At 36.1% G+C, this 12,901-nt stretch overlaps 1 protein-coding gene across 20 annotated transcripts in view; it reads right to left on the bottom strand.

The window, feature by feature from the left end:
- ANKS1B (ankyrin repeat and sterile alpha motif domain containing 1B) overlaps positions 1-12,901 on the bottom strand; it is a 1,270,775-nt gene that overhangs the window by 1,094,342 nt on the left and 163,532 nt on the right. For all 20 annotated transcript variants that reach the window (XM_012469266.3, XM_012469273.3, XM_012469264.3 and 17 more), the window contains exon 2: positions 8,624-8,704. In XM_012469266.3, the coding sequence (XP_012324689.1) occupies positions 8,624-8,704 (81 nt within the window). The remainder of the gene's footprint in view (positions 1-8,623; positions 8,705-12,901) is intronic.

Genomic DNA, 12,901 nt, shown 5'->3' with positions numbered 1-12,901 from the left:
TCAAAGAGCAACTTGAGAGACTAGATTATAGAATTTTTAGAGGAGGTATGCCTCTTTTATTAGAAAATCTAAGGTAGGTCAAGTCAAAAATACAGAGAGCTTATTATATAGATTCTACATCCAATTTGATATACAATTTGGATTACAGATAATGAGGTCTAGCATGCATTAAATACTTTAAAAGATAGAAGCATAGAAAATATTTTATGCATTTATAAGGCAATACATATTTTGGAGATACTATAATGATTTGCTGATATTTTTCAAAATAGCATCTAAGCATCACAATATACCAAATATAGTTCAATAATATTAAACTTAAAAAGAAAATAAATAAAAAAACTTCTTTAAAGTAGAGAAGAAAAACTGAATTGAAATATGAATATACAGCTTTAGTATAGCCTCACAGGGAAAGATAAGATTATTGCTAAAAATAATTGATGAAAAGAAGAGAGGAGATAAATCAGAAAGAAGGAAAAGTAAAGAAAAAAAGGAAGGAGGGAATGAGGGAAAGAAGAGAAGAACAAGAAAAAAGGGATGAGAGGAAGTGGGAGGCAGAGAGGGAGGGCAGAGAGGGAGGGCAGGCAAGTAGGCAGGTAGTCTGGCCAGCCAATTGCTTTTCAGAAAAGAATTAAGGCATTCAAATTTGTAGTAGAAATACATGAGACAATGAATTATCCATATTTTTTAAAGAGAAAGAGATACAAAGAAATAGGTCTCTGCCCTATCTATGGAAATAATACTTGCTAGTAAATTTTGTCTTACTAATCATGATTTCTTTCCTATCATTTGATGGTAATAACTTTCTTTTTTTTATTGCATTTTAGGTTTTGGGGTACATGTGAAGAACAGGCAGGATTGTTGCATAGGTACATACACGGCAATGTGGTTTGCTGCCTTCCTCCCCATCACCTATATCTGGCACTTGTCCCCATGTTATCCCTCCTCAACTCCATACCCCACACTGTCCCTCTGCTAGTTCCCCCCCACAGACCCCAATGTGTGATGCTCCCCTCCCTGTGTCCATGTGTTCTCCTTGTTCAACACTCGCCTATGAGTGAGAACATGCAGTATATGGTTTTCTGTTCTTGTGTCAGTTTGCTGAGAATGATGATTTCCAGATTCATCCATGTCCCTAAAAAGGATACGAACTCAACATTTTTTATGGCTGCATAGTATTCCATGGTGTATATGTGCCACATTTTCCCTGTCCAGTCTATCATTGATGAGCATTTGGGTTGGTTCCAAGTCTTTGCTATTGTAAACAGTGCTGCAATGAACATTCTTGTGCATGTGTCCTTATAATAGAACTATTTATAATCCTTTGGATATATACCCAGTAATGGGATTGCTGGGTCAAATGGAATTTCTATGTCTAGGTCCTTGAAGAATCGCCACACTGTCTTCCACAATGGTTGAACTAATTAACACTCCCACCAACAGTGTAAAAGTGTTATTTCTCCACATCCTCTCCAGCATCTGTCTCCAGATTTTTTAATGATCGCCATTCTAACTGATATGAGATGGTATCTCAATGTAGTTTTGATTTGCATTTCTCTAATGATTAGTGAGGATGAGCATTTTTTCATATGTTTGTTGGCCTCATATATGTCTTCTTTTCAAAAGTGTCTGTTCATATCCTTCGCCCACTTTTGAATGGGCTTGTTTTTGTCTTGTAAATCTGTTTTAGTTCTTTGTAGATTCTGGATATTAGCCCTTTGTCAAGATGGGTAGATTGCAAAAATTTTTTCCCATTCTGTTGGTTGCTGACTCACTCTAATGATTGTTTCTTTTGCTGTGCAGAAGCTCTGGAGTTTAATTAGGTCCCATTTGTCTATTTTGGCTTTTGTTGCCAATGCTTTTGGTGTTTTAGTCATGAAGTCCTTGCCTATGCCTATGTCCTGAATGGTTTTGGCTAGATTTTCTTCTAGGGTTTTTACGGTGTTAAGTCTTATGTTTAAGTCTTTAATCCATCTGGAGTTAATTTTAGTGTAAGGTGTCAGGAAGGAGTCCAGTTTCTGCTTTCTGCACATGGCTAGCCAGGTTTCCCAACACCATTTATTAAACAGGGAATCCTTTCCCCATTGCTTGTTTTTGTCAGATTTGTCAAAGATCAGATGGTTGTGACACTGCCTCTGAGGCCTCTGTTCTGTTCCATTGGTCTATATCTCTGTTTTGGTACCAGTACCATGCTGTTTTGATTACTGTAGACTTGTAGTTTGAAGTCAGGTAGTGTGATGCCTCCTGCTTTGTTCTTTTTGCTTAGAATTGACTTGGCTATGCAGGCTCTCTTTTGGTTCCATACAAAGTTTAAGGTGGTTTTTTTCCAGTTCTGTGAAGAAGGTCACTGGTAGCTTGATGGGGATAGCGTTGAATCTGTAAATTACTTTGGGCAGCATGGCCATTTTCACGATATTGATTCTTCCTAACCATGAGCATGGAATGTTTCTCCATCTGTTTGTGTCCTCTCTTATTTCGTTGAGCAGTGGTTTGTAGTTCTCCTTGAAGAGGTCCTTTACGTTCTTTGTTAGTTGTATTCCTAGGTATTTTATTCTCTTTGTAGCAATTGTGAATGGCAGTTCGTTCTTGATTTGGCTCTCTTTAAGTCTGTTATTGGTGTATAGGAATGCTTGTGATTTTTGCACATTCATTTTGTATCCTGAGACTTTGCTGAAGTTGCTTATCAGTTTCAGGAGATTTTGGGCTGAGACGATGGGGTCTTCTAAATATATAATCATGTCGTCTGCAAATGGATACAATTTGACTTCCTCCTTTCCTAATTGAATACCCTTTATTTCTTTTTCTTGCCTGATTGCTCTGGCTAGAACTTCCAATACTATATTGAATAGGAGTCGTGAGAGAGGGCATCCTTGTCTAGTGCCAGATTTCAAAGGGAATGCTTCCAGTTTTTGCCCATTCAGTATGACATTGGCTGTGGGTTTGTCATAAATAGCTTTTATTATTTTGAGATACGTTCCATTGATGCCTAGTTTATCGAGAGTTTTTAGCATAAAGGGGTGTTGAATTTTGTCAAAGGCCTTCTCTGCATCTATTGAGATAATCATGTGGTTTTTGTCTTTGGTTCTGTTTATGTAATGAATTAGGTTTATAGGCCTGCATATGTTGAACCAACCTTGCATCCTCGGGATGAAGCCTATTTGATTGTGATGGATAAGCTTTTTGATGTGTTGTTGCAATTGGTTTGCCAGTATTTTATTGAAGATTTTTGCATCTATGGTCATCATGGATATTGGCCTGAAGTTTTCTTTTTTTGTTGAGTCTCTGCTGGGTTTTGGTATCAGGATGATGTTGGTCTCATAAAATTATTTGGGAAGGATTTCCTCATTTTGTATTGTTTGTAATAGTTTCAGAAGGATTGGTACTAGCTCCTCTTTGTATGTCTGGTAGAATTCAGCTGGGAATCCATCTGGACCTGGGCTTTTTTTGGTTGGTAGGCTATTAATTGCTGCCTCAACTTCAGCCCTTCTTATTGGTCTATTCAGGGTTTTGACTTCTTCCTGGTTTAGGCTTGCGGGGATGCAGGTGTCCAGGAATTTATCCATTTCTTCCAGGTTTACTGGTTTATATGCAGAGTTGTTTGTCGTAATCTCTGATGGTGGTTTATATTTCTGTGGAATCTGTGGGGATAATAATTTTCTAATCTGTAATTACAGATAACCCAGGAAATCACCAGTAGAGTGCATTTTCCACTATGTCCTGATCTGGCTAATTGAAGATGAATTGCTCAATATGAAATAATGCATTTCAGGTACAAAATGCTGCCTCATTTGTGGATTAACAAGCATTGATAAACAATGGCTCCCAATGAAAATGTACGAAATCAGGGAAACTGGTTTAATTTTCAGTATGAAGGCTTTAGCTTATATATGTTGGGGGTAGAGGAACAGTTTGTGCTCAAAGCAAAAGCATAAACTATACGGCCCTGAAACATTACTGCTGGTTCTATGATTCCATGAACTTTAGCCTAGCAATCATAATGTTTATGGAAACAATCTAGAGCAGATGGATACAACAACAGTGACAAACATGGAAATGATGTGCTTCTATGCTGACTGCTAAGGCTTGCTTGGGAAGAACACAATATAATGCTTGTTAGTTATCTCTGCTAAGTGAGAACACGAATAAAAGAAATACCCTTCTCTGGCTCAGAGATACATTCTATGACATTATTTTCTCCTTCAAATATCTTTTAAGCCAATATTAAAATTAGCATTCCATGTAAACATACAACAAATGATTATGGGAGGCAGGCCAGAAATATCTAATGTGACATAGAGGAGCCAGGGAGAGTTTAACAACAAAGGGGAGATAATGTAGAGTACTGGTAAAAGCATAGACTGAGAACCAGAACACTTAAGCTCTAGACACAACCCCACTTTAATATCTACGTCCACTAAGTCACTTATCTAAATGGGCCTTGTTTCTCCATCTATAAAAAGAGGTAGGTGAGGGGTGTCAGGTAGAATAAGTGATTTCTAATTGTACAACTTTGTAGATAATTTAAACATGCAAAATCAAGAAACATATGCTTTATATGAAAATCCCAATTTCAGAACTGTAGCATCACAGTGCATAACTGAGCCAAAAATAATACCAACACAGTGTATCATTCAATGTATAATTGTAAGAAACAATGGAGAATATCGATCCAATCTATTCAATCTATTGAACTGAGGGCTAGAGATGTTAAGCCAATCTATTGAACTGAGGGCTAGAGATGTTAAGTAAATGGCTCAAGGTCACACAACTAGCACAATACGGAGATGGGGTTACAATTTTCCTGCTTTTTCAAAGCCTATAGGATGACACTGAGTAAAATCTTACTAGGATGTACTAAACAGAAAATATAAATGAAATGTTTATCTTTTCCGTTTAATACATCCTAATACATCAGATAAAAGCACAGATAGATAATTCACCTATTGTATCTGCAATTAAAGGGATCTTAAAAGATATCTAATCAAATTCTCTGTTTATGATAATTTTAATGATTGCTATTCAATTTGCTTAAATTATCATCACTTTCTAATTTGACAAAAAGTACCAAAAATGCCATGGGCCACAGAAAAACATATCTCAACAGTTAGAACTTCATAGACTGTCATATATAAATCAATATTTACTAAATTCTTCACTGAAAATCAAGGAAGAATATGAATGCTAATCCATTTTGGGACAGTATTATTTTGAGAAGTGCTTACTTACCAATGCCAATTTGAGAAAGAACAAGAAAAGTAGTATGGATCAAATGAATGGTCAGGCCCAAGATATTCTGCCCATTAGATGTAATAGAGTTTATCTTTCCAATTGGAACTAAAAAATATGATAGTAGCCTGAATCGATAAATCAGACAGCCAAGAAACCATCAGGATTATATGACTTGGGCTGATTTGTCTTTATTCCTTATGATTCAGGTACAAAAAAGAATAAATAACAATATCCTCCTTTAAAATATTTAGATATCTGGACATACTTTCCATCCTATAAAGGAACAGAAAAAAGATCTGACAGAATAGCTCCAAATGAGATGATATGAGATAATACAGAACAGAAACTGAATAAAAATAAATATTATTTGGAAATTCTAATTCTAAAAAATCTAAATAATGAAACATAAAGTTTATAACATTTTACGTAACTCAGATGATTTTCTAAACAGAATGATAGTGTTAAATGTATACATTTTAAGAGAAAAATGCTGTAGTGATCAATAACAACAAAAAAAATAAATTTCTTGTATTAAGAGCTTTATGACCAAGCCTAAGATTAAGTATAAGACCTTTGAGTCTCCATTCACAGAATAAAAGAAATGTTAAGTGGGAAAACAAAAGGTAACTAGCATTTTTATTCTTTTTTTTTTTAATAAATTCAACTTTTATTTTAGATTCAGGGCATACATGTACAACTTTTATTTTAGATTCAGGGGATACCTTGGTATATTGTATGATGCTGGGGTTTGGGGTACAATTGATACCAATAACCTAATACTGGGGATAGTACCCAATAGTTTTTCAACCCTCCCTACCCCCTGTAGTGGTCTCCAGTTTATAATGTTGCCATCTTTATGTCCACTAGTAGCCAGTGTTCAGTTCCCACTTATAAGTGAGAACATGCAGTATTTGATTTTCTGTTCCTCCATTAATTCACTTAGAATAACAGCCTCCAGCTGCATCTATGCTGTTGCAAATAACACAATTTCATTCTTTTCATGGCTGCATAGTATTCCATGGTGCATAGTACCACATTTTCTTTATCCAATCCACCACTGATGTGCACTTCAATTGATTACATGTCTTTACTATCGTGACTAGTGCTGCAATGAACATGAAGGTGCATGTGTCTTTTTGATAGAACAATTTATTTTCTTCTGGATTTATATGCTGTAATGGGATTGCTGGGTAGAATGGCAGTTCTGTTTTAAGTTCTTTGAGAAATCTCCAAACTGCTTTCCACAGAGACTGAACTAATTTACATTCCTACCAACAGTGAATAAGTACTCTCTTTTCTCTGCAAAAGATGCCAGTATTTGTCATTTTTTGACTTTTTAATAATAGCCATTCTGACTGGTATGAAATGGTTTCTTTGTGGTTCTGATTTGCATTTCTCTGACGTTGAGCATTTTTTCATACAGTTGTTGATGTTGAGCATTTTTCATACAGTGATGTTGAGCATTTTTTCATACAGTTGTTGGCCACTTGTATGTCTTCTTTTAAGAAGTGTCTGTTCATGTCTCCTGCGTCCTTTTTAATGGGAATAATTGTTTTTTGCTTGTTGAATTCTTTAAATTCCTTGTAGATTCTGAATATTGGGCCTTTGGTAGATGCATAGTTTGTGAATATTTTTCTCCTATTATATAATTTGTCTGTTCTGTTTATAAATTAGGTCCCACTTGTCATTCTTTTTTTTTTTTTTTTGAGACAGAGTCTCACTCTGTCACCCTGGCTGGAGTGCACTGGCACAATCCCTGCTCACTGCAACATCTGCATCCAGGGTTCAAGCGATTCTCCTGCCTCATGTCTCTCCCAGCTGGGACTACAGGCATGTACCAACCACACCCAGCCAATTTTTGTAATTTTAGTAGAGACAGGGTTTCACCACGTTGGTCAGGCTGGTCTCAAACTTCTGACCTCAAGCGATCTGCCTGCCTTGGCCTCCCAAAGTGCTGGAATTACAAGCGTGAGCCACCACACCCAGCCTCAATATTTCATTTTGTTGCAATTGCTTTTGAAGTCTCTATCATGAAATCTTTGCCCAGGCCTATGTCCAGAATGGTGTTTCCAAAGTTTTCTTCTAAGATTCTATTTATAGTTTGAGATCTTACATTTAAATCTTTAATCCATCTTGAGTTAATTTTTGTATATGGTAAAAAGTAATAGTCCAGTTCCATTCTTCCGCATATGATTAGCCAGCTATCCTAGCATCATTTATTGAAAAAAGAGTCCTTTCTCCATTTCTTATTTTTTGTTGATTTTGTTGAAGACCAGATGGCTGTAGGTGTGTGGCTGTATTTCTGGGTTCTCTAACCTGTTCATTGGTTATGTGTCTGTCTTTGTATCAGTACCATGCTGGTTTGGTTACTGCAGCCTTATGGAATAGTTTGAAATCTGGTATCATGATGCTTCTGGCTTTGTTCTTTTTACTTAGGGTTGCTTTGGCTATTTGAACTCTTTTTTTAATTCAAAATAAATTTTACAATAGTTTTTTCCTAGTTCTGTGAAACGTGACATTAGTAATTTGATAGAAATAATATGGAATCTGTAGATTGTAACTAGCACTTTTAAAGCAGTAATTACCACATCTAAAAAACTAAAGTGAAATGAAATGATACAGATCTGGGAAAACTAACTTGGATCATTCACACAAAGGGAAAACAGAGATGAGGGGAAGATGCAGGAAAAGAGTCATTTTTCTTCTGTAGGACAACAGAACATCTGAATCATTCAGAGGACTCATCTCACTTTAACTCTGTCACTAAACCATTAGGACACCTAGCTAAAAAACTGGAAATAGAGATTGTTATGGCTACATATTCTTTTACTCTCCATAATGTATATTATTACATTATTTGACACATAGTTTTACACATTAAAAAAATGTCAGGGTTGAGAAATCTAAAACCAGAAAGACAATCATGAATGACAAAGATAAAACATTTTAGCTAAATAAGGATGTTTAAGTGGTTCATACAAGTGACCAGGGCTCAGAATAGTGAGAATCTGCTAAGTTTATACTCCTAGTAAATGCTACCATGTTGGGTGAATACAAGGAGACCCCAAAAGAGGTAGAGGGGTGTAACCAAGTGGTTTTATCCCATTCTCTCTTCAAAGCTACACAAGAATAGCATGATCCTGTCAATTTTTTCATTTTCCCTGTGCGATAGTTGAGTGTTTCAGAGCATTTCTTTCAGTTTACACTCTGCACACAATTATACTCAGCCATATTCCTACCAAGTCTAACTTGTCAGTATTGTCACCTGGTCCCTTTCCAAATTCATCTAAGCCCAGTGGACTCACAGAGACATGAGAAAGGTATCATCAGACATAATTAACTTCATCACATGTAACTAAATACACAAGATTCTGTCAAAATAAGTGGCACTTACTTATGTCCATTTAAGGCTGCGTGGTGTAAAGCAGTGTAACCCGAACTGTCTGTGCAGTTCACATTGGGGCCTCGCCAGATGCTGCAAATGAAGCACAAGCGCGGAGTTAACAATGAAGCAGGATCTTGCCTTGAAAAACAAAAAGAAGCCTGGTAGCCCCAGAGCCAACAGCAAGTTGCAGATGAAAATTTTAGCCATGTGGAAAATGATTGCCATCTTCCATGATTTTCCCTCAGAACATCAACTTCATTTATTTGATAAATAGAAACTAATAGAGAATGCAACTATTAATATCTTCAGAAATTATTAACAAATGTGTGTCCACAGTCATACATTGAAGTTTGGATCCAAAAATTCCCTATTGCTTTCTGTCGCTACTGAAACATTAGAAGCAACTAACATTCAGCTACTGTATTCCATACCAAAGAATAAGATTTATGAGACCTGCCTCATGCCTGTTAACAGACTCCTTCTGAGGTAGCAATGATTTATATAAGTTATAAGATATTTTGCATTGTAGGAAGATTATAAACTCTTTTTGCTATTCTACTGCAACCAAGAAAATGTAATCAATATTTCATACTTGAAAATAAAATTGAAGATTTGGACTGTTGTAAACCATGAGAAGATCCTAACAATTTTGCAGTCATCATTGATTTTACTATACAATATATTCTGGAGATAACATGTAACTATATAAAAGAGCCTATTTTATTTTTGATAACTACTATCAAGGAAACTCATTTTAACTTTTGGAAAATAAAGCATTGAAAGACACTTTTCTGAAAATAGAACAAAAAAATGCTTTATCTGATGTTCATGGTGATATCAAAACTATCAAAGATAATATCTAATGATAAACTAGTTCACATATTCACAAAACATTTATTGTACACCATTTGTATGTCACATATTGAGCTAGGCACTGGGAGCACAAAAATCATTAACTCAAGGTCCTTCCTTACAAGAACATAGTGTAATGGAAAAGATAGACACATAGACTAATAATTACAAAGTAGTAAGATAATTGAGGTACCAGAGAGCACATAGGCATCTCTAAAAAGAGAATGAATAGCAAGCGATTCCTAACAAGGGGTCATGATAGCCTTAAACTAAAGTGGGTCAATCCTAATAGGATGTGCTTATTTGAAAGTTAATTAAAAGAAGAATTAATAAAACACATGGATCAAGTGGAAGAAGGTGGGAAATTGGAAGCAGTAGTCTAGGAATGACTCAGACTTCAGGCTTACATGATTAGAAAAAAACAACAATATTAACTAAGTTGTGAAATGAAAAAAAGAGCAAATTCTGCTGCAGGGAGGACAATGCAGGATGGAAAGAAAACAATGACTCCTAGTTTGGAGATGTTAAATTTTAAGTATCTGACTTATTTACATTATATAGGTTCAATGCAATCCCTATTAAAATCCCAATGGCATTCTTCAAAGAAATAGAAAAAAAATTCTAAAATTCATATGAAAGCATAAAAGACCCCAAATAGACAAAACAATTCTGAGAAAGGAAAACAAAGTTGCAGGCCAGGCTCAGTGGCTCATGCCTGTAATCCCATAACTTTGGGAGGTGGAGGAGGGAGGATCACTTCAGCTCACTAGCATAAGACCAGCTTGGGCAACACAGTGAGACCCCATGTCTACTAAAAATAAAGAATCAAAAAAATTAGTCAGGTGTGGTGATGCACACTTGTGATTCAAGCTCCTCAGAAGGCTGAAGTAGGAGGGTTGCTTCATCTTGGGAGGTTGAGGCTGCAGTGAGCCATAATCATCCCACTGTATTCCAGCCCGGGCAATAAAGCAAGACCCTGTCCCCCCGCCCCCCTCCAAAAAAAAAGAAAAGAAAAAATTGGAGGCATCACACTTCCAGATTCCAAATTCAGGGGACATATATACAATAAAATATTATTCAGCCCTAAAAAAGAATAGAAACTAACCATTTTCTATGACGTGGATGATCCTGGAAGACATTCCAGGGTAAGTGAATAAGCTAAGTGAAATAAGCCAGACACAAAAAGAAAAATATTGCCTGAAAATATAAGGAATATGAAAAAAATCAAATATACAGGGATAGAGGACAAAAGAGTGGTAGGAGGAATAGAACAGGGAAATAAATGTCAAAGGATGCAAAGTAGCAAATATGTAGGATGAACAAGTGTGGAGATCTAAAGTACAACATGTAAACTACAGGTAATAAAAATTGTACTGTATATGGGATTTAAGCTACGTAAGTAGATTTTAGCTGCTCTTGCCACAAAAACAAAAAATGGATAATTGTGAGATATGAATATTTTCATTTGTTTCACTTTTTTTACTATATTTATCCCATAACATGTTGTATACCACAATAAAATTTATTTTTAGAAATAACACAATGAGATGCTACTATATATCTATCAAAATTGTTATCTTTAAAAATCCTTAACAAATCTACATTGACAAGGATGTAGATCAACCAGAATTCACACACACTGCTAGTAGGCGTGTAAAATAGTGTAACCACTTAGTGAAGCAATTTGGCAGTTTCTTTAAGTTACATACAAATACCATACATATACCATCAAATCATATCATACAAATAACATACAAATAACATATAAACCATAGTCTAAAACAGAGACAACCCAAATGTCCATTAGCTGGCAAACAGATAAATTGTTATATCCATACAAGGAAATAAAAAGAATTAAATACTCAGAAACAAAAGGAGTTAAATACTACAGCATTGGTTGAAAATCTAAATCAATTAGATTCTCAGAACAGAGTGGCTGCCGTTCAATCTCCCCAGCAGAAAGGAAGACATTCTCTGACACACATAAAATGCCTCTGGACTAGATCCCTGATTTGTAGCCTTCATCAACTTCTGTGATGTAAATACTCTGACTGGAGGTCACTTAACTCAGCGATAGGAAGATATGCTAACAACTACATTTCACAAGCAGACACAAGCCAATCCAGTACACCACTGAGAGGCTGACAACCAACAAGTCCCAACACCATGAATTTAGAGCTTCCCAGGAGTTTTTGAAAACCTTCACTCTCAAATATGAACAAATAGCCAAAGACATTCAATCACTTGAGGAAAGCCTTTATTATTAATGAAGCCAAAACAAAAAATTAAGAACTACAGAAAAGAAACCTGGAGAAAATTTGGACTATGCATGGAGAAGAAATTTTCAAAAGCAGTTATCATTAATATCATCTCAATATCAGAAAAGATAATGAATGTAAGAACAATGCACTAAAAAAGAAAATCAGAGATATTAGAAATTTAAAACTCAGTAGAAAAATTAAAAATAAAGCTGACAAGGCCAGGCGTGGTGGCTCATGCCTATAATCCTGACTTTGGGGAGGCTGAGGTGGGCAGATCACCTGAGGTTACGAGTTCGAGACCAGCCTGGTCAACATAGCAAAACCCCATCTCTACCAAAAATACAAAAATTAGCCAGGTGTGGTGGCACACGCCTGTAGTCCCAGCTACTTGGGAGGGTGAGGCAGGAGAATCCACTGAACCTGGGAGGCAGAGGTTGAAGTGAGCCGAGATCGCACCACTGTACTCCAGCTTGGGTGACAGAATGAGACTCTGTCTCAAAAATAAATAAAAAGTAAAAAATAAAGCTGATGATATATCTCAGATACTTAGAAAAAAAGGCAAAGATACAGACAAATAGAAGGGAAATCATAAGAAAACTAGGACACCCATTCGGCAGTTACAACATTGAAAAACAGAGGTTCTTGAAGTCAAAACGTAGAAAATAGAAGAGGGAAAACACTGAAAGATATAATTATAAAAAAATTATCAGAACTGAAGGATATAATTTACAAAATAAAATGTGCATGGACCGGGCACAGTAGCTCCCACCTGTAATCCCAGAACTTTGGGAAGCCAAGGTGGGTGGATCACCTGAGGTCAGGAGTTTGAGACCAGCCTGACTGATGTGGTGAAACCTTGTCTCTACTAAAAATACAAAAATTAGCTGAGTGTGGTGGTGTGTGCCTGTAGTCCCAGCTACTCAGAAGGCTGAGGCAGGAGAATCGCTGAACCCAGGAGGCAGAGGTTGCAGTGAGCCAAGATCACATCAGTGTACTGCAGCCTGGGTGACAGAGTGAGACTCCTGTCAAAAAAAAAAAAAAAAAAAGTACATGGATAGCTTTGATAAAAGATAAAAATAAAAAAAGACAAAGAAATAACTGAAGCAAGTCCAATATGGTCTTTTAAATTTAAATTAAACAAACCAACCAAATTCTTAAAACACCCACCCAGGGC

This window comes from Aotus nancymaae, unplaced genomic scaffold (assembly GCF_030222135.1).
Source record: "Aotus nancymaae isolate 86718 unplaced genomic scaffold, 86718_ANA_hifiasm-v0.15.2.pri h1tg000016l, whole genome shotgun sequence".
Lineage (NCBI taxonomy): Eukaryota > Metazoa > Chordata > Mammalia > Primates > Aotidae > Aotus > Aotus nancymaae.
The sequence above is the reverse complement of the archived record's forward strand: the minus strand, read 5'-3'. Positions and strand labels throughout refer to the sequence as shown.